General features: G+C 37.7%; 1 protein-coding gene across 21 annotated transcripts in view; it reads left to right on the top strand.

The window, feature by feature from the left end:
* KMT2C (lysine methyltransferase 2C) overlaps positions 1–20000 on the top strand; it is a 142312-nt gene that overhangs the window by 92624 nt on the left and 29688 nt on the right. For 19 of the 21 annotated variants that reach the window (XM_026678945.2, XM_087945524.1, XM_026678947.2 and 16 more), the window contains 14 exons: positions 218–346; positions 2310–2429; positions 5765–5895; positions 6626–6812; positions 7064–7162; positions 7965–8012; positions 12336–12476; positions 12641–12673; positions 12805–12930; positions 14790–14928; positions 15340–15554; positions 15728–15801; positions 16969–17151; positions 18135–19958. In XM_026678945.2, coding sequence (XP_026534730.1) covers positions 218–346; positions 2310–2429; positions 5765–5895; positions 6626–6812; positions 7064–7162; positions 7965–8012; positions 12336–12476; positions 12641–12673; positions 12805–12930; positions 14790–14928; positions 15340–15554; positions 15728–15801; positions 16969–17151; positions 18135–19958 — 3449 coding nt within the window. The remainder of the gene's footprint in view (positions 1–217; positions 347–2309; positions 2430–5764; positions 5896–6625; positions 6813–7063; positions 7163–7964; positions 8013–12335; positions 12477–12640; positions 12674–12804; positions 12931–14789; positions 14929–15339; positions 15555–15727; positions 15802–16968; positions 17152–18134; positions 19959–20000) is intronic. The other 2 variants (XM_087945523.1, XM_026678949.2) reach the window with 1 other exon arrangement.

The raw sequence follows: 20000 nt of genomic DNA, 5'->3' as shown, positions 1-20000 counted from the left end.
GACTTAATTCTGAGTTTCCCAGATACCAGTCCAGTGTCTTAATCGCTACCATAATGCCTCACAAATAGAAAATGGAAAATAGAATAAAACTTTTTTACTTTATGTCCCTATGATATGGTTCCCTCTCTTTTACTATTTGTAAACATACTCCGTAACAGCATTTAATCTTTTCTGCCTTTTAATAATCCTAGTAACTTTTTAACTTGTTTTAATTCAGAAGGAGACCTTATGGATTGTGAAGGAAAATCAGATACAAGTCCTGAACGAGAACCTATAGATGACGATCCTAAGGGAATGGAAGCAACCGAAGGGATCAAAAAAAGAAAGAGAAAGCCATACAGACCTGGTAGAGTATATACTCCAGATATTTTCATATTTATTAGGTTTATATTTATTGGTTATATATGCATACATAATATTTTATTTAGAAATGAGGTTAGTTAAGTGTTGTTGAGAATTACCCTATCTGTTGTATTCTGCAGTTTCATACAGTAGTTTTCATTTTCAAATAGGTAGTTCTTGACTTACATCCATTCATTTAGTGACCATTCAAAGTTACAACAGCACTGAAAAAAGGATTTATGACCAGCTTTCGCACTTATGATTGTTGCCATATCCTCATAGTCACAGGATCAAACTTCAGACCCTTGGCAACAGGCGCCATCTGTCGAGGGTCCCAGAGTCATGTGACCACCATTTGTTACCTATTGAGGGACCCAGGGTCATGTGATCGCCATTTGTAACCTACCCAGTTGGCTTCTGTGATGACCCGGGGCATGACACAAAAATAACAAAGTCACCAAAGTAGAATAAATTCCCTTTAATGCCTCCAACTTGGCCCCAATGTCCAATTATCCTCGGCTGGATATCAAATTATTCAAAAAACAATCTACAAAGGGCAGAAATGCAGTCCGAACCCAAAGTAAAGATAATTAGAAATAAAACAACAACAACACAAACCACACTGAAGTAATTAACACGGCATGCCAGGATGATAAATTGCAGACTTTGAAAGTATAATGCAGCACCCACAGTTGGGAGGATGCCAAAATCCAGATAAGGCTTGACCAAGATAATGTATGCTTTGCATCCAGCAAGGAGCCCTGTGCAAACGCCCCATTTATATCCTGTTCTCCCAGCTACAACTAATGAAAGGGATCAGGGCCTTCTTCTCTCTTGTAAGCCACATTTCTCCCTTCTCCGTTCCTCCCTGCGTGCCCTAGGATGAAGAGGGGATGGCCCTGGGTCTTCCTCTGAATGCCCAGCCGGACTGTGCCCTTCCCCCGTTTCTTCCACAGCCACCGGAGCCACACTCCCTCTCCCTGTCAACTGCTCAATCTCATCCTCAGAATGAGATTCCAACAAGGCTATGACAGCTTCTGACAAGAAGAGTCAAGAGTCAGTGGGAAGCCAGGTTCACTTAACAACTATGGCAACAAAGATCATGAAATGAGGTGTAACTCACTTGACAGTTGTCTGGCTTAGTAAGGAAATTTTGGACTCAGTTCTGGTTGTAAGTCAAGAACTACCTGTACTGCCTGATTATCAATATATATATATGCCAAAGTTACCAAACAACAGAATAACTTTTCTTCTTCATCATCATCATTATTATTAAATAAATCCTCATAGCTTCCATGTAAAAGAGATATCAACTTATTACGGTTTGACGATCACAAATTTTGATGTTCGAGGGAAGCGTGAGGATTTTTTCATCTGATATTTCTATTGATATACAGGTCATTTGTTGGATTAATATGGGAAACTGTTGGATTTCTTATGCGTTGTATTGAATTCTTACAGATGGGAGCTATCTCATCAGGCAGAAATCATAGATACTCAATTTTTTGTTGATTCCCTATTATCTTGACCGAGGAAAGAATTCTTAGTATGTCTTTGTAGGAGGGCAGGCTGCCTAGAAAAGTGCCAGCACCTGTGTTGCTGTTGTCTTGCCTCTTTAAGCTTCTCCCTAGCCAACATAGCAAGCTAGGCTAAAAAAGCTGTGTTGAGAGACAGCTGGGTGTGGTGGTGCTGGTAAGAGGAAAGGGTGTGTGTGTTTGTGTGTAGGAATAAAGTAACTACAAAAATTAAATATATTTAATATCTAGAATTGCCTTTAGTAGTTTATTATTATTATATTTGAATGACATTATGTATTATATAGAAATGACTACAAAATATCTACACTCTAGGATGTTTCTCTTTACTTAAAAAAAATTAACTATAACTTAATAATTTAAATAACACAGTCGCCTGTGTGTGGGCTATCTAAGTTTTCTTAATAAATACTGTGAACGTATTTTTTATAGGCATTGGTGGATTCATGGTACGGCAGCGGAGTCGCACAGGACAAGGAAAAATGAAAAGAGCTCTCTCTAGAAAAGATTCTTCTGGTTCTGTATCTGAGCAAATACTCAGCAGAGATGAAAGTAGGCATCTAGCAATTTATTCTCATAGTTCTGTGTCACTGCCATGTCTGTCATATAGGATAATTATATTTTAATTAATCAGTTACTTTTTTTAACCTAAGTTTTTTCCAAAAAGCTTAATTCATTGTCATTCCTGAAGACATTACATTTATTACATCCTTGTATACATTCATGTATTATAATTTGAGACAATTTTCCAGTTTGAATTAAATTCAGTCAGATTTACTCTGAACATAAAAGTGTAGTTCTACAATTTTGTTAACCATTCTCACTTGAAACAATCTTTCTAGTTAAAAAGCATCCTTGTGGTAGTTTATTTATGCAAAGCTGGTGTATTATGAAGAGATGGACTTAATTCTTACAAACAGAGAAGAAGTTGAAACTGTAGGAACCTTTGGAAAAGTGACCATGAATTCAACATAACACAAACACAAGCAATAGAACATAATGACACCACATTCTTGGATTTTAAAAGAGCTGATTTTAATAAACTCAGACAGAACTTGGGAAAGATTCCATGCATGAAAATCCTAAAGGGGAAAACAACTAAAGAATCTTGGGAAACTCTGAAAAGTATGATCATAGAAGCCCAGACCAGCACAATACCACTGAGGAAGAAAAACAAGAAATCCAAGAAGAAACCAGCATGGCAAAATCTCTCTGGCAAATTGAAAGAAAAAAAGGACAAGTACAAAAAATGGAAAGAAGGACATACAACTAAGGCAGAATATCAGCAGATAGCCAGAATCTGCAAAGACAAAGTCAGTATAGCAAAGGCTCAGAACGAACAAAGACCTGCAACAAAAGTCAAAGATAATAAAAAAAGTTTCTTCCAACATATAAATAACAAGAAAAAAATCAAGGAAACAGTTGGTCCACTAAAGAGAGAATATGGCAAGGAAGTAACAGGCTACAGAGAGAAAGCAGAACTGTTTAACTCATTCTTTGCATCGGTCTTCACGCAAAAAGAAACTAAAACTCAACCCACCAAAAACATAACTGTAAAAGACAGACCAGAAATAAAAGTTAAAATAAGCCAAAAAATAGTAAGAGAACACCTGTCTATCTTGATGAACACAAATCACTGGGGCCTGATGGATTGCATCTCAGAGTTTTAAAGGAGCTGGCAGAGGTCATCTCAGAACCACTGCACCATATCTTTCAAAAATCCTGGAGCACCGGGGAACTACCAGAGGACTGGAAAAGAGCTGATGTGGTTCCCATCTTCAAAAAAGGGGAAAAAACAGACCCAGGAAACTATAGACCAATCAGCCTAACATCAGTACCTGGAAAGATACTGGAAAAGATAATTAAAAAACAGATCTGCCAACATCTAGAAACAAGGAAAATAATAACTAGCAGTCAGCATGGGTTTGTTAAAAACAGATCATGCCAAACCAATCTTATTTCATTCTTCAACGTAGTGACTAAATTAGTAGACCAGCAAAATACTGTGGACATAATATACTGTATTTAGATTTCAGCAAGGCATTCGACAAAGTAGACTACAACCTACTTCTTAGTAAGCTAGAAAAAAGTGGTATATATAGCACCACTAGATGGACTCACAACTGGCTGGCAAACAATACTCAACGAGTAGTCCTTAATGGGTCTAAGTCTACATGGAGGGAAGTAAGCAGTGGGATACCATAAGGTTCCGTCTTAGGCCCAGGACTCTTCAATATCTTCATTAACTACTTAGATGAGGGAATAGTAGGGAAATTACCAAATTTGCAGATGATACTAAGCTGGCAGGAATAGCTAACACCCAAGAAGATAGGCTCAAGATCCAGATGGATCTTGATAGACTAGAACACTGGGCCATATCTAATAAAATGAAATTCAATATAGAGAAAAGTAAAGTCCTACACTTACAGTAGGCAAGAAAAACCAAAAGTACCCATATAGATTGGGTGAAACCAGGCTCAATAGCAGTAACTGTGAAAGGGATCTTGGAATCTTAGTGAACAACCAGCTAAATATGAGCCAGCAGTGTGCAGCAGCAGCCAAAAAAACTAATGCAATCCTAAATTGCATTAACAGAGGGAGACAATCAAGATCAAGTAAGGTACTAATACCACTCTATAAAGCCCTAGTAAGACCACACCTAGAGTACTGCATCTAGTTTTGGTCACCACACTATAAAAAATATGTTGAGACTCTAGAAAAAAGTGCAGAGAAGAGCAACCAGGATGACTAGGGGACTGGAGGTTAAGGCATATGAAGAACGGTTACAGGAACTGGGCTTGGCTAGTCTAATAAAGAGAAGGACCAGGGGAGACATGATAGCAGTCTTCCAATATCTTAGGGGCTGCCACAGAGAGGAAGGGGTCAATCTATTTTCTAAAGCGCTTGTAGGCCAGACAAGGAACAATGGATGGAAACTGAACAAGGAGAGGTTTAACCTGGAAATAAGGAGAAACTTTCTGACAGTGAGAACAATCAACCAGTGGAACAGCTTGCCCTCGGAAGTTGTAGGAGCGCCATCACTTGAGACTTTCAAGAAGAGATTGGACTGCCATTTGTCAGAAATGGTGTAGGGTCTCCCGTTTGGGCGGGGGGTTGGACTAGATGACCTATAAGGACCCTTCCAACTCTGATTATCTGTTATCTATTATCTGAGATGCATAATTTAGTAAAGCTTATTGAAATGTGAATTGAAATGCAATTTGTTTGCATTAATATAAAAACATGATGAACAGGGGAAAAGCAAAATAAAAATAATCCACTAGAAACAAATATTAGGGAGGTCTGCAGGTAATGTTGACTCTTCATTACTGCCTGGATAGGTTCCTACAATTTGCTTGGCAAGATTTTTCAGAAATGGTTTGCCATTGACTCCTCCTTAGAACTGAAGGAAAGTGACTGGCTTTGTAACTAAGGCAAGACTAGGATTTGCAGTCTCCCAGGTCTAGCCTTAATTAATACACCAATGGCTGAAATTCTAAAGAGAGCTAATGGCAAAGGACGACCATTATAAAACAATATATTTAAAAGATACCTAAAATATCTTAACATTGTATGTTAAGTATCTTTCTAAAAAGCTCTGCACCCTTTGAACTGTCAGTCTGAAACCCATGGCATAGAGAATAGGTCCTTCCATGGAGATTGCAGATGATGTTAAAGACACTTCCTTTAGAATATGGTGCCAAGTGTTTAAGAGTCTTGCATACCAATGCCACATGTTACCTTTGCATCACTTTTACCAGATTTTCAGTTTCAACTTTTGCTGTTTTTAAATCGGGAAAAGAACGAATCAATACCCTCTTTCTGTACTTTAGCTCTGTAGTAGAGTGAAATAGAGTTGTAACATTGTACATGTTTGCTATTTCTAGGTTGGAATGAACAACTGCCTGATACACTTGTTGATGAAACTATGTCTGTTTCTGAAAATATGGAAAAAATGAAAAAACGTTACAGAAAAAAGAAAAATAAGCTTGAGGAAATTTTCCCAGCATATTTGCAGGTACTGTCACAGCTATGCAAAATATTTTCCCTAAGATCATTATTTGCATGTAGTCAATAATCTATCTATAATTTAAGAAATTGCTTTATAATTTATAATCCATTAACACTGGTGTTAATTTCCTTGTTCTATGAATATTATTTTATTGGATTTCTGAAAAGTATAGTATTTATTTTAATATATTAATATTAATACATCATAATTTTTGAATGCATTAATAGAGACATATTAATATAACATATCAATAGTTAATTATAGACTAATTAGCTGAAAGAATGTTCTGTTTCTAGTATGAACACACTTTTGTTTGTGTCACTGAATTACCAAGAGGCAATGAAGTTATTTAAATTTTATTTTTATAGTATTTAAATTAATTGCTTGGATTTTATGATAAATGAATGGAGGGAACTTCATAGAGGAACCTGTCTGATAAATACCTTCTGGAGAGTTGGTGTTGCCCCCCCCCTCCCAAACAGAGCAGAAAAGGATAGAGGAACAAATCACAAGTGAACAACATTAGCAATTTTATACATAGAATCATAATTGAGTTAAATATGAGTGTGTTTTGAAACAAGAGAAATTACATTTATTAACTATAATATTAACCAATAAGTATTTGAATCTGTTTCAGTTCAGATTCAGATTCAAATATAGGAAACCTGTGGCTTATAAAGACATTTCAATTAAATGCTTGCTTTTATTGTTTGTTTATTATTTGTTTTAATTCTAGGAAGCTTTCTTTGGAAAAGAACTTTTAGATACTAGTAGGCAAAGCAAGCCAAGTTTGGATAATTTATGTGATAAAAGCCTCAGCATTTCCTGCAAAGCGAGCCTGAGCACCAATTTCTTAGACCCATCTTCAGATCCACTTCTGAGTTCAACTTCTACTTCCACTCCCTCAAAATCTGGTGCACAAGGTACATAAATCTGAAGATATTTTCGCATGAGGTGGGCATGGGCACAGATCAGAAGAGGCCTTGCTAGAAGAGCCTTTTAGTAAAAGGAATACCTGTTTAATGTCATAGTTACTCTTTGGAGTTCCTTCGTTCAGAGGTAGAGATGATCTATTACCCTGGGTAACCGAAATGTTTGTTTACTAAGTTTTGAAAGTTGCCAATCCTGATGGCATCTTTATTATGTTTGAGTTTGAGCTGTCTGTTTTTTAAAGGTACTCTGGATGACCCATTAGCTGCTCTTGTGCTGAACACTGAGGATGACATCCTTGGAATTCTTTCAGATGATTTAGTGAAACCTGGGGATCATTCAGGTATGATTGGAAAAAATGTTCTTTATGATGTTTATGATAGCTGGTTACTTGCACTTGAAACATTCACTTGGGGCTCTTTTTGATTCATATTATGTTGTCTGAGATGACAAAAGGGAAATCATTTTGCTTTTGAACTTCCATATTTCTGCCTTGTGATCCCCTCAATGTACTGTATATGAATAGTCGTGGCTCTTAGGACCGCAATTGGGACCAGAATTTCCATTGCTATGTCAGGCAGTTGTTAAGTGAGTTGTGCCCGATTTTACAACCTTTTATGCTACAGTTTTTAAGTAAATTACATTGTCACTGAGCAAATCCAGCTTCTCCTAATGACTTTGCTTGTTAGAAGCTGGTTGAGAAGTTGCAGGTGGGGATCACATGACCTCAGGATGCTGCAACTGATCTAAATTCATGCTGATTGCCAAGGCTCCAGATTTTAATCATGTGATCATGGAGCTGCTGCAACAGTTGTAAGTGCGAGGATCAGTCATAAGTCACATTTTTCAGTGACATAGTAACTTCCAACAAGTTCAGGACTACCTACATGTGTATTTGTTTATATGCATAATTTTAAAATATGCTTCTACTAGTCAAGGCTATTACCTCTTGCTTTGCTTAATACATCTGTCCTTTGTTTTTGTTTTTTTATTGTCCTTTATTACTCTGGGGATATCTTTCAGTGTTTTTTTCATATCCATGAACTATTTCAGCATGCAGCTATATACTTTTGATTTGTTCTTTCTTGCTTGCTTCACTTTTTTTTTCTTATAATCATCCATTTTATCTGGTTTGGATCCTGTAGGTCTTGATTTATGCACTTTCCAGGTTGAGAACTCCTCTTCCCCCTTTGGTAAGGAAATATTCAGTGGATGATCAGTGTTTAGAAGTAGTTCTGTTTCCTAAAGGTTTCAGCTGATTTTTAAAAAAATGCATGCATAAGTGTAATAACTCTTCTGTTGCCTCACTTTCTTTCATTTTTCACTACCTTTGTGCAGAGTCTTGCGCAATGTAACATGCCTGTATTTATAGTGCACTTAGAAGAACTCGATTTTTTAATTTAAAGAATATTGTGAATAACTACAGAATCGTCTATGTGTGCATTTCACAATATCAAGTAATACATTTCTCTTGAACTTATTTAAAGCATTTCATGTCTCTGTTTAGATTAGTAGACTTTTTATTTACATCAATAAATATAAAAGCATGGAGGGGCGGGAACCTTCTGGTTTTCAATTTAGCTTTGGAATGTTTTTGCAAATATAAGTTAAGAATGCCAGACGTAACGCCTCAGGTTCATATTTTAAAAAAGAGGTTTTTTTTTTAAAAAAATTAAACATATTATAAAAGCTCTAAAATTCCACAGTATTTTCATTCCTGGTAAGTGTTCTGCTTTTAGACATAAAAAGTCAGTCCTTTGAGATAGGCTAGGTCAGGAAAAGACGTACTGCACAAGCTACAAAAACACTTCATTGTTTCAGCAGATTATATTGGAATTTTGAAAACCTGTTTCCCTTTGCTCCCTATTTTATAAGGACAGTCATGTCAGGGTTATCTTGAATTTCTTTCTCGCTCCCTTTTCCTTCCTTAAGTGGCTATAAATAGTCCTAGACCTACAACCATAATGGAACTTACCCATTAGGCTTGCAAGTTGTTATGGTTGTACAGCAGGTCATCCTGTGACTGACCCAATTTCACATTCTTTTTTATTTTGTGGTGGTTGTTAAGTAAATCAGAATGATCATGAAGTGATCCATGGTTCTTAAGTAAACATCTCAATCATTAAGTAAACTCTTTATTTGCTATGTGTCATTTTTGCCAAAAACCAGAAATAAACGCTGGTATTCGGCAAAAATGTTGTAAATCACAGGCACATGAGGGCAGAGCACTGCGAACAGCTATAAATGCAGGCTGGTTGCCGAACACCCAAAATATGGTCACATGGCCATAGGTGGTAGATGATTGTCAACACTTTGGAATTGGGTTGTAAATATCTGAAGGTTGTCAGGTTGAATCACTGCAACTGGACTAATTTTTTGTTGTTAGTTTGAGAGACATTTCACTGCCTGTCCAGACAGCTTCCTCAGTCAGAGGAAGGCAGTTAGTCATTGGGACATACCAACTCCGGCCACCACAACCTCAGGGGTTTCTTCCCCAAAGTGCATTGCAAAATGCCGATGAAGATTCTCAGTCATCCAGGTAAAGTTCTCAGAAGTTGTCTGAAGGGTGAATCATTGCAACTGGACCGGGCTTTTTTGTTGTTTGTTTGAAAGACGTTTCAGCGCACTTTGGGGAACAATCCCCTGAGAATGATGTGGCAGGAATTAGTACATTACGACTCTCTGCCTTAACTGCCTTGTTCTGACTGAGGAAGCTGCCTGGTTGGGCAGTGAAATGTCTCTCAAGCTATCAACAAAATTTAGTGCTGTGGCATTGATTCAACCTTCAGACAACTCTACCTGGATGATTGAGAACCTTCATCGATGTTTCAGGTCATAAACACCTTTTGCGTGGGGTCTGTCATAACTTGGTTGCTAAGCAACTGATTGTAAATTGAGGACTACCTGTTTACCTAATTAATGTTGCAGTTGTGGTTTTGAAATAAACAATCACCAGCCAAAACTTCCAAGAGAAAACAATGCTAATTTTATTTACTGCTTTGCAAAGAGGGTGCCTCCACGCACACGTAGGTACAGTGGACACACCCTAAATCATCATCAATATGTTTTCCTTATATTGTCTATTGCCATTACAGATTTACCTCCCACCCTTTCCTCATTAGCTTAGTACTCATGCCGTCACAATGTATCCAAAGCACCTAAAGTGAATATATTATCTCCGCCCCTGATTACATCTCCCACTACTCTAATTCTATCACACCCTGCCCTTATTTATAAATCGCCTTGTGTGGTCCTAGTTCCTAGGGGTTGTCTCTCCTAGGAGTAAATATATCAGTAAATTCTGGTTAAGACCAGTTTTTAGCATAACAGCAGCTTCTAACACCTTCTAGCTCCATGATGGCGACCCTATGGCACGCATGCTGGAAATGGCACGCAGAGCCATCTCCGCCAGCACATAAGCCATCACCCCAGAGTGGCTAAATTGCGCAGGCATGCACGCCGCCTACCCACCCGTCAGCTGATCATTGGGTAGCTCCTGGGCATGTGCGGGGGGTGGGGCACATGGAGGAGATTCGCGTGCATGCGCAGAAAGGCATGCGTGACGGGGTAGTACATGCATGCGCAGAGACATGCAGCGCACATGCGGGTGTTGTGCACACATGCACAGGGGCATGGGGGCTCCCGCGTGCATTGCCTTATAGGTGCTGGCACGTCTGCATGCTCACACATGTGCGAGTGCACACTTTTGGCATGCGAGGAAGGAAAGGTTAGCCATCACTGGCCTAGCTCATGAGATTAGAAATGTATACAATCTTCACAAGCTACTATGTCTTCTTACAATTTTGTAAAAACAATAGACTCTATTTTCCACACGCTTCTTTTTCAACACTGGCATACATGATTTCTCTCTTTCTAGATACCACACACACACACATACACACAACACCTATATACACACACCTTAAATTCTATTAACTTGACTAATAAAATGTTTCTGCCCGGAAGAATAATTTTTCACCATCACTACTTGTAATACTTTTCTGTCAAGAAAAAAAAAGCATAAGCTAAAATATATTATCAATTTATGTATTTAATAAAAAACAATCAAAATGGTTTGAAGCAATTGGCTAAATAGTTAACCAACTAATTTAGTCATATAAATCACCCTAAACAGTGAAATGGGCAGCACAGAAATTTAATATATTCAATAAATAAAATAAAATATCATGTAAACTGCTGCCAGAACAACTGAATAAAATCCAGCCAAATGATTTCAAACAGTGAACCATACGGAATTTCAATTTGCCAGCATTGCCTCGGCAGTTTAATAAAAAAGTGAGTTCTAGTTGGTGCCAGTAGTGACTCAAAGAAGCTTACTTTGGTTTTCAATTAAATGGGAGAAAGTAAAACACATACTTGTCACATAGCCTTGAAGAGACCAGGATTAGGTCAGTTACAGAAGAAACGATGCCAGAAAGATTCTAATACAAAGCAGCAGTCTGCAAAGGGAAGGAAGGACAAGGAGAAAAACCAGGTTGAGATGCACAACAAGCTAGAATCAGGAGCAGTCTAAGCCAGCATGTGGTTTGGTATTTGAAATAATTAGCAATTTTATAAGCAAAAGTTTTCCCTGAGCAGTAAATTAATGTACTAAGCCAAACTTGGGATCAGGATAAAAAGTTTTCTTTCACCAAAATGTAGTTTCTAAGCCAGAAATCATGACAGTTCCCACTACATCTTGCCTGACTTTTTAAACACTTGTAAAGTAGAAAAGAAATAAACAGTTTATAATCTTCCTACTGGTAGTGAAAACATTCATTTCTCAGCCTACTAAATAATTAGAAGTAATGCTACACATACCTGTTCAAAACCATAACTGTTGTTTTATTATAAAACAATACTCCATAGTTGCAGTCTTAACACCCTTCATCAAACAGTATGCACTATTTGTGTCTAAATCATATTTAAAGACACCGAGCTTTTTTAATCTTTTGAGTACTTCAGACATAGTTTCACAGCATCCATAACACAGTTTTCATTTGTTGACTGATTTATTTGAAAAAAACATTCCCTTAAATGTAAAATACCCTTATCTATTTTTGATATATGTCAAATATTACAGTAGTTTTATCATTGTCAAGATTTTGATGTGCATTTCGTGATTCAAATCCATATGGAAATAATGCCTTTATTGAGTTAACTGAACATTTACAAAATAGCTGATAGGTGTTATTCATTAGACAAATTGGTTATGAAATGTTTATGAAACAGGAGGGGGGACAAAAGTTAATAATCTGTCATTATTTGAAAACTTTGAAAGTTTGCAATTGCATTTCACTAATAAAAACTTTCCCACAATACATAATTGGGTTTGTTTTTCTGGTACCGGTATGGATGCTTTTCCTGTTTATTATATTCAAAATATTTTTTTAAATGAAAACATTGACTTCTTAAACTGCTCAATACTGTTATTACATTTGGTTGTATGCACGATAGGATTTTTTCCTACCATTTAAGCCAATTAATGTTATTCAAAATTATACTTTTTCCTTCAGCTGGACTAGACATTGGGCCTATCTCTGATGATCCCTCCACCTCGATGCCTCTGCAGAATGTCAGCCAGAGTACCCGGCCACTGAGTGAAGAACAGTTAGATGGGATCTTGAGCCCAGAATTGGACAAGATGGTCACAGATGGTAAATGGTTATGTTGTGTCCTTGTCTTCCAAGCCAGCTTGTTGTTTTGGCATATTACCACATATGTTCAACTTCATGCTAGTAATTCTTGAAATTAATGTGTTGCAATTATCTAAATGCTGTGAATGGTGATTGGTAATATTCATTGCTTTTACTTTGTGCAGGTGCAATTCTTGGTAAATTATATAAGATTCCAGGTATGTGACCTATTTTTAATATCTTTCTGTGAAGTTTATTTCACACACATTCATATTATATATATGTGTGTGTGTGTGCACCACATCAATATCTGTCTGCTATTGCTCTAATGCCCCCTTATATTTCATAGAACTGGGAGGAAAAGATGTGGAAGACTTGTTTACTGCTGTACTGAGTCCTGCAGCCACTCAGTCAGCTCCTTTGCCACAGCCTCCACAACCACCTCCACAACAGTTAATGCATTTGCACAATCAAGGTTTGTTTTTTTATCAATTTAAAAGTATTTCATCCTAAATAAACAATATGGCAATTGAGAGCAGTTCAAGAATAACCAGTGCCTTGTACATAGTCATAGACATAGTCCTCAACTTTAAAAAATCATTCGTTTAGTGTCCATTTGAAGTTACAGTGGTGCTGAAAAAAATGTCAGGTGCCAGTAACCAGAACAACTCCGTGAACAGGCCCAACCAGATACTTTATTGCTAACCACCTATATTACAAGATTTATATATTTCTTGGGAAACAGCAGATCTAGACCTAAGGACTTGACCTCAGACATTTCCTTCCCTGAGGAATGAGATGACTGGGAGTTGTTTTTACTTCTGTAAAAGGTCCCCCTCTCCTTCAGCCTGTAATTTCACCACAAAAAGTGACAGTGGGTCATTCCTCACACTTGCAACAGTCACACAGTGTTCTTGTAGTTACATGATCAAAAGTTGGGCATTTGGCATAGATTTCTGGCAGTGGTACTGTCTTGGGGTCATGTGATCACTTATTTGCAGCCTTGTCAGCTGGCTTCCTAGAAGCAAAGTCAATGGAGGAAGCCAAATTCATTTAACTACCACTTAATGACCAGTGATTTGCTTAATGACCATGGCAAAAAAGGTAACATTGAGCATAACTCAAAGATTGCCTTGCTTAGCGACAGAGTTTCCATCCCTATTGTGGTCTTAAATAGAGGATAGTCTGTACGGGAAAGGTGGTTTTTTTTTAAAGGATTTTTAATATACCTTAACTGCTCACTATAATTTGTAAAAGGGATTCTGACCTCTTTTGAGGGGAGATATAAGGACCTTTACTGTATTTTTCAGAGTATAAGATGCTCTGAAATATAAGATGTACCTAGCTTTTGGAGAGGAAAACAGGGGGGAAACTGCCTCTGCCTCCCAGCAATTTGCCTCCTTGCAGCAAACAGCAAACAGCTAATCACCTTCAGCACAGCCTGATTAGCACAAGCAGCTGATTGTCAGTTGGATTGGCCTCCCAAAGATCAGCTGTTTCAGGCTGCAGGGATCGCCATTGCCTATTGCTGCCTCCACGTGCCCCGTTTTTGACCTCCGCATCTTGTTTTTGGCCTCTGTGCGCCCTGTTTTCGGCCTCCGCGCACCCCATTTTCCACCCATTCTGATCCCTGCCACCTGAACATGGCCGAAAATGGGGCACACAGAGGTAGCAATAGGCGATGGCAATCCCTATTGCCAATGACCAACAATCAGCTACTTGTGCTAACCGGGCTGTGCTAAAGGTGACTAGGCTGTTTGCTGTTTGCTGCAAGGAGGCAAATTCCTGGGAGGCAGAGGCCAAAGGGTGGGGGCCGGCGGGTGGGCAAGGCCTCGACAACATTCACTGTATAAGATACACAGACATTTCCATCCGCTTTTTTGGGGAGGGTGCGTCTTATACACCAAAAAATATGGTTATTCATTTTTGCATTTATTTTTTCATTACATTATTGAGATTACTTTAAACTTGCATGTAAATCAATCTCATAACTGTTCTTTTACACGTTCCCTTCTTATATTATAAATATTCCTTACCTATACAAATAGTGTTTTATTAAAGATAATATTAGTTAACACAGGCCCTGAATATGTCTTTGTAAACTATTCCCAACAGAACTGAAACTGTGTATTTGATAGTTCCTTCAAAAGCTTTAATCTAATTCTGTGAAACCATGAACCAGAGGTTTATTAGCCTAATCGATGTGAGATATTGTAAAACATGAAGAATAGCTAAATGCTGTAGATATATCCTAAGTTGTGTTCTCCTGTTAGCAACAAATTGGTCTAGAACTGTTTATTATTAATTTTATTTTTTCCATTTTATTCTTCTAAGGGGAGAATGCATTTTCAAGAGTTCCACTTATGAATGGCCTGATTGGACAAACTCCCCATCTCCCTCATACAGCCTTAGTACCTGGAGGTGGATTAGGAACTTTCTCAACTATAACACAGCCTTCCTATGCTGATACCAGGTTAGTAAATTTAAAGTTCAAGTATTTTTTTTAAAAAATCTGGTACAGCCTTAGGCATGAAAGCCACCTGGGTGATTTCGAACTAGTCCCTCTCTCTCAACTCAGCCTATTTCACATGGTGGCTATTGTGAAGAAAATACCATAGGAGAATGAAGGCTCATTATACATGTTCACTTCCCCGAACTATTTATAAAAATAATAACAGGATAAAACTATAATTAAAAAAACATAGCTAGCAAGAAATTAAATTAATACAGAATTAAGTTAAAAGATTGGGCTCCCTAATTTCTCACTGACACCAGAATATGGGGTGCCAGTAATGTTAACAATTTTAAAATATAAGGTTTGGGACCATGTAGTTCTGTATGCAAAAATTGATATCTATGCTTTGTTTTTGTGTTGTGATTTTAGAGATAAAAACACAGTATTTAATGCAATGATTAACGATCCTACCAATCCTTGGGTTGCAACTGCAACTCCTTTGGAGGGAGAAAATGATACCATGTCTAATGCGCAGAGGAGCACTCTGAAATGGGAAAAAGAGGAAGCACTTGGTGAAATGGCAACAGTAGCACCTGTTTTATACACAAATATCAATTTCCCAAACCTAAAAGAAGAGTTTCCAGGTATGTTATCAAGTTAAACTTAATTTCTGCAGGGCTATTGGATGTCCACTTTGTTTCAGGGTATTTTATTTTTTTAACATATCCTATGAATTGGATAATATTCCACAATGTATCAGTAATAATTCTAGTACCAATTAATGCATTTGTCTCCTTTCTCTTCTCCATGTTCTCAGACTGGACTACCAGAGTCAAGCAGATTGCCAAGCTATGGAGAAAGGCAAGCTCTCAAGAAAGAGCTCCATACGTGGTATTGAACCTTTTCAGTTTGTGAAAACACATTTTCTCTTTACCTACAACTTCTGTTAATTAGTCTAGAAATTATTTTAAACTGTGAATTGCTAAAAAGTGTATTGCCTCAGCAGAGTACATTTTAAAAACATAAAATCTAGTAAAACTAACTTGTTCAATAGGCATTTTTCCAGACTTCTCTGTGGGTTACACAGGGATCCATGATAATTCACTGAATTAAAGTGATTTTATGGATTTTTCCCCTTTTTGTTTAGGCTTTCCGCTCTTTCTTATCCACTCCCATTCAAGATCCAACTGGATCAGACTGAGAGAAAGGCTTTCTTTATGAGTCTAGATTTCTTTAAAGTGGTGTGTGACTGAAAACAATAAGATTTGATACATAAATAACCCATACTTCCTGGGTCCCTTGATTGCCCAAGAGGCAGAACAAGAAACACATAAGTGTCTGAACCCTTGAAGACCCTTTTTATTCAGATCTCAGTCCCCTTTACATGTTCCAAAATTTGAAAGTGCCAAGATAATAGATTAATTTGAAGAAACATTCTAAGAAGAAAGCATTATCTTCTTTCATTCCTCAAGGACATAAATCAGTAGTAGCTAAGGTTTCTTGCTTTCCTCAATACTAACTGCTTTTTGATTTCCCAAATCTACTTTTTAGGGCATTCAAGTTTGTTATTATTGTTCATGTTTTGTGAATGCTTTGTGTAATATTTTACTTTAATATGGAATTTACATACAGATCAAATTTTTGGTAACAACCTAATTGATTTGGTCATCTAGAGTTGCAATTGGAAGAATCTTAGTTAGAAATAAGTGCATAAGACTTTTGGAATTATTAAAAGCCATGTTTGTGGCTTAGAATAAAGCAGGGCCACATTTCCTAGATTTAATTTTCTGTTTCAAATGTACCTTGATTAAAAATACTCCTTTTCTTTAGTATTTCAATATTTATTTGTTCTTGTTGATGGCAACTTTGTCCTCCATCTGGATCTGCATAAATTCATCTACTCTGTATTTGTCTAGTGAAATAAATAGCTGCCTTGTTGCTTATTAAATCATTTTTTAAATCAAATAAATAAATTTAAGTATTTCTGGGAGAATGAAAAGGGTTGGTTTTATTTATGAATCAGAACCCAAGTAAATTGTGTTTTTGTTTTTGAAATAGCAAAAAGCCAGAGATAATAGGGCTGCTTTACGGATTAACAAAGTACAGATGTCCAATGATTCAATGAAGAGGCAGCAACAGCAGGATAACATTGATCCTGGATCTCGTATTGAAACTGATCTCTTCAAGGATCCATTAAAACAGAGAGAGTCTGAACATGAGCAAGAATGGAAATTTAGGCAGGTGTGTTGCATTTGCTGCTTGCTCTTTGCTGTTTGTCTAGCACAGCTGCATATTTTTACACTCCCCTTCAGTGGATATGGGCTGCCTAAATGTGATGTAGCTTTTGTATCATAAATAGAACTTTAAATAAATTGGAACAAATTCATGCAGAAATCTCATATCATACAAGGTTGAATTTATATTTCTGTCTTAAAGTGAAGCATTCATTATAGGCAGAAGGAAATACTAAAATATATAATGTTTTTAGAAGTGGTAGGTGTTAGAGGAATATGGCAGATTCTGAAAACACAGGCTAATTTAGAGATTAATAGAAGCTATCTGAATTTATTTTTATTTATTTGATTTGTCAATCGCTTACAAGATAATAGGTATAAGTATAAACATGAGTAAGAATACAGGAAATAGGTACGAATATGGAAATTGTTTATTTCCATATTGTTACGATTATAGATTGCAGTATTTCTAGTCTCTTCCATACTTGATGAGAACTCGGGGAGTCTACAGGATGCATGTCTTCAGGGGAGGGTTTTATTTTATTTTTACAGTATTGAATTCAAACTTCACAATAAGTTGAATGAAGATTAAGATGAACTTATGTTTTTTGGGGGTGTCAGGAAATATTGCATGTCCTGCAGTCATGTTTCAATCCAGTTTTTAAAAAAATCTTGCACTAAAAGCAAATTTGAATGGGAGATTCCAAAAAGTTTGAGTGGCTTCGATGAAACTTTAGATATGACTTGAAAGCATTTTTATAGTACTTGACTGTTATGTTCACTTTTAATATGAACGACTGATTTTCAAAAATACATACTTTTAATAATTTCAGATATGACTTTATGAAAAAAAAAATGAAAACTTTGCCATTGGTTTCTGTGCTCTTAAGTGTGTCTGTATATGTGTATAAATAATATTTAAATATGTGTGGGGGGTTACTAGTTCACTTTTATTTAATTTTAACTTTTTTTCTTCCTTTTCTGAAACAGCAAATGCGTCAAAAGAGTAAACAGCAAGCTAAAATTGAAGCAACTCAGAAACTTGAGCAAGTGAAAAATGAGCAGCAGCAGCAGCAGCTGCAGCAGCAACAACTAGGATCACAACAGCTTGTAAACCAGTCAGGCTCAGATACCCCTAGCAGTGGGATGCAAAGTCCTTTAACCCCTCAGACTAGCAATGGAAATATGTCTCCTGCACAGCAAGCATTATATGCAAAACAGTTGCCTGGTCCTTCTACATCTACTTCTGATGTTTTCCTAAAACCCCAAGCCCCACCTCCACCTGTGACTGCTAATCGAATGCCTGCTCAAGATGGTCATTGTCAGACTCCATCACAACAAACATTCTCTTCTTCCCCCTCTGCTCAGCCACCTTCTCCCGTTGACCCATATGCAAAAATGGTGGGAACTCCCAGGCCACCACCTGTTAACCAAAATCAAAAATTTGTCAGGAGAAATTCTGCTACATCAGCAGAGGTCTGTCCACTGCCTTCGATATCCAGGCCAACTCAAGTTTCTGAATCAGTGGGAAGGAGGCCATCACCAGCCAGAGATTCGTGTTCTTTGTCCCCAGGCACCAGTGATCCTTATGCAAAACCTCCAGATACACCAAGACCTGTAACTGGAACAGAACAGTTCTCTAAACCTTTGGGGATACCAAGATCACCTTTAATTTCAGAACAACCGGCAAGCAGTGACCAATTTGCTAAGCCACCTCCAAGAACAGGAGGTGATACTTTTCAGAGACCACGTATCTCTTCTACTGATTCATGTTCAAGGCCTTCATTGACTTCAGCATCTGTTATTGAAGGGCATTCCAACCTGTTTAAAACACCAGCGTGCCCAAATCCATCTTCTCAAGATTCTTACACAAAAATGCCACCTACCTTAAGGAGAGTAGCTATGGATCCTTACGAAAGGCCTCTTTTGACACCAAGGCCTGTAGATAGTTTTGCACACAACCCATCTAGTGATTCTTACAACCAATCTCAGTTGGCTTCACACTCAGCAATAAAGGATACTTTTGCCCATCCACAAAGAGTGTTGCGAAATCAGAGTGATTATTCTGGATCTCTTTCAAGGACAGTTGCTCAGGATCCATATGCCCACCCCCCCAGCACTCCTCGCCCTGTCACAGACCCTTATGCCCAGCCTCCTGGCACCCCTCGACCTGCTTCAGATCTTTATGCCCAGCCTCCTGGCTCCATTCGACCTGTTTCAGTTGACCCATATATGCATCAACCACTGGCATCAAGACCTCCACAGACTGCAGACTTATTTGCTCAGGTTTCAGCTAATCAGAGGCATTCTGATCTGTATACCCAGCCTCCAGGTACACCAATACCAGTTACTAATGATCCATATTCTCAGTCACCAGCAACTCAAAGATCTGGAATTTCAGAAACTTTCAGTAGACCTATTACCATGTCAGATCGGGATCCTTATCTGCAGGCATCACAGAGCAGGACTTTATCTGGGACTTTTGTCAAGCCATCAGATCCTTCTCAGCCTTCAAAGCTACCAGGGTCTACAGTGACAGATTCTTTTAGCCATGATCCCTCACCTTGTGATCCTTTTGATCAGCCTCCAATGACTCCAAGATCTCAACCTGAAGCTTTTGGAACAGCTCAGCACCCCCAAGATGACCAAACTAGAAGTGGGTCAGAGGGAAATTTCAACTCCTCTGTAAATTCATCCATGAATTTGCAGGGAAAACTATTTTCACAGACTACACAAGGTTCTGTCCCAGGCCCAACTGCAGGACTAACCCAGAACAGCACAGTGTCTCATACAGATGGAGAAAAATTAAGACAGGTGAATTTATCTTGTTTGATATTATGCTGTTTCATATTGAGA

Source organism: Notechis scutatus, chromosome Z (assembly GCF_049901735.1).
Source record: "Notechis scutatus isolate UNSWTSFEM ecotype Mainland chromosome Z, rNotScu1.2, whole genome shotgun sequence".
Lineage (NCBI taxonomy): Eukaryota > Metazoa > Chordata > Lepidosauria > Squamata > Elapidae > Notechis > Notechis scutatus.
This window is presented reverse-complemented; position numbering and strand designations above follow the sequence as displayed.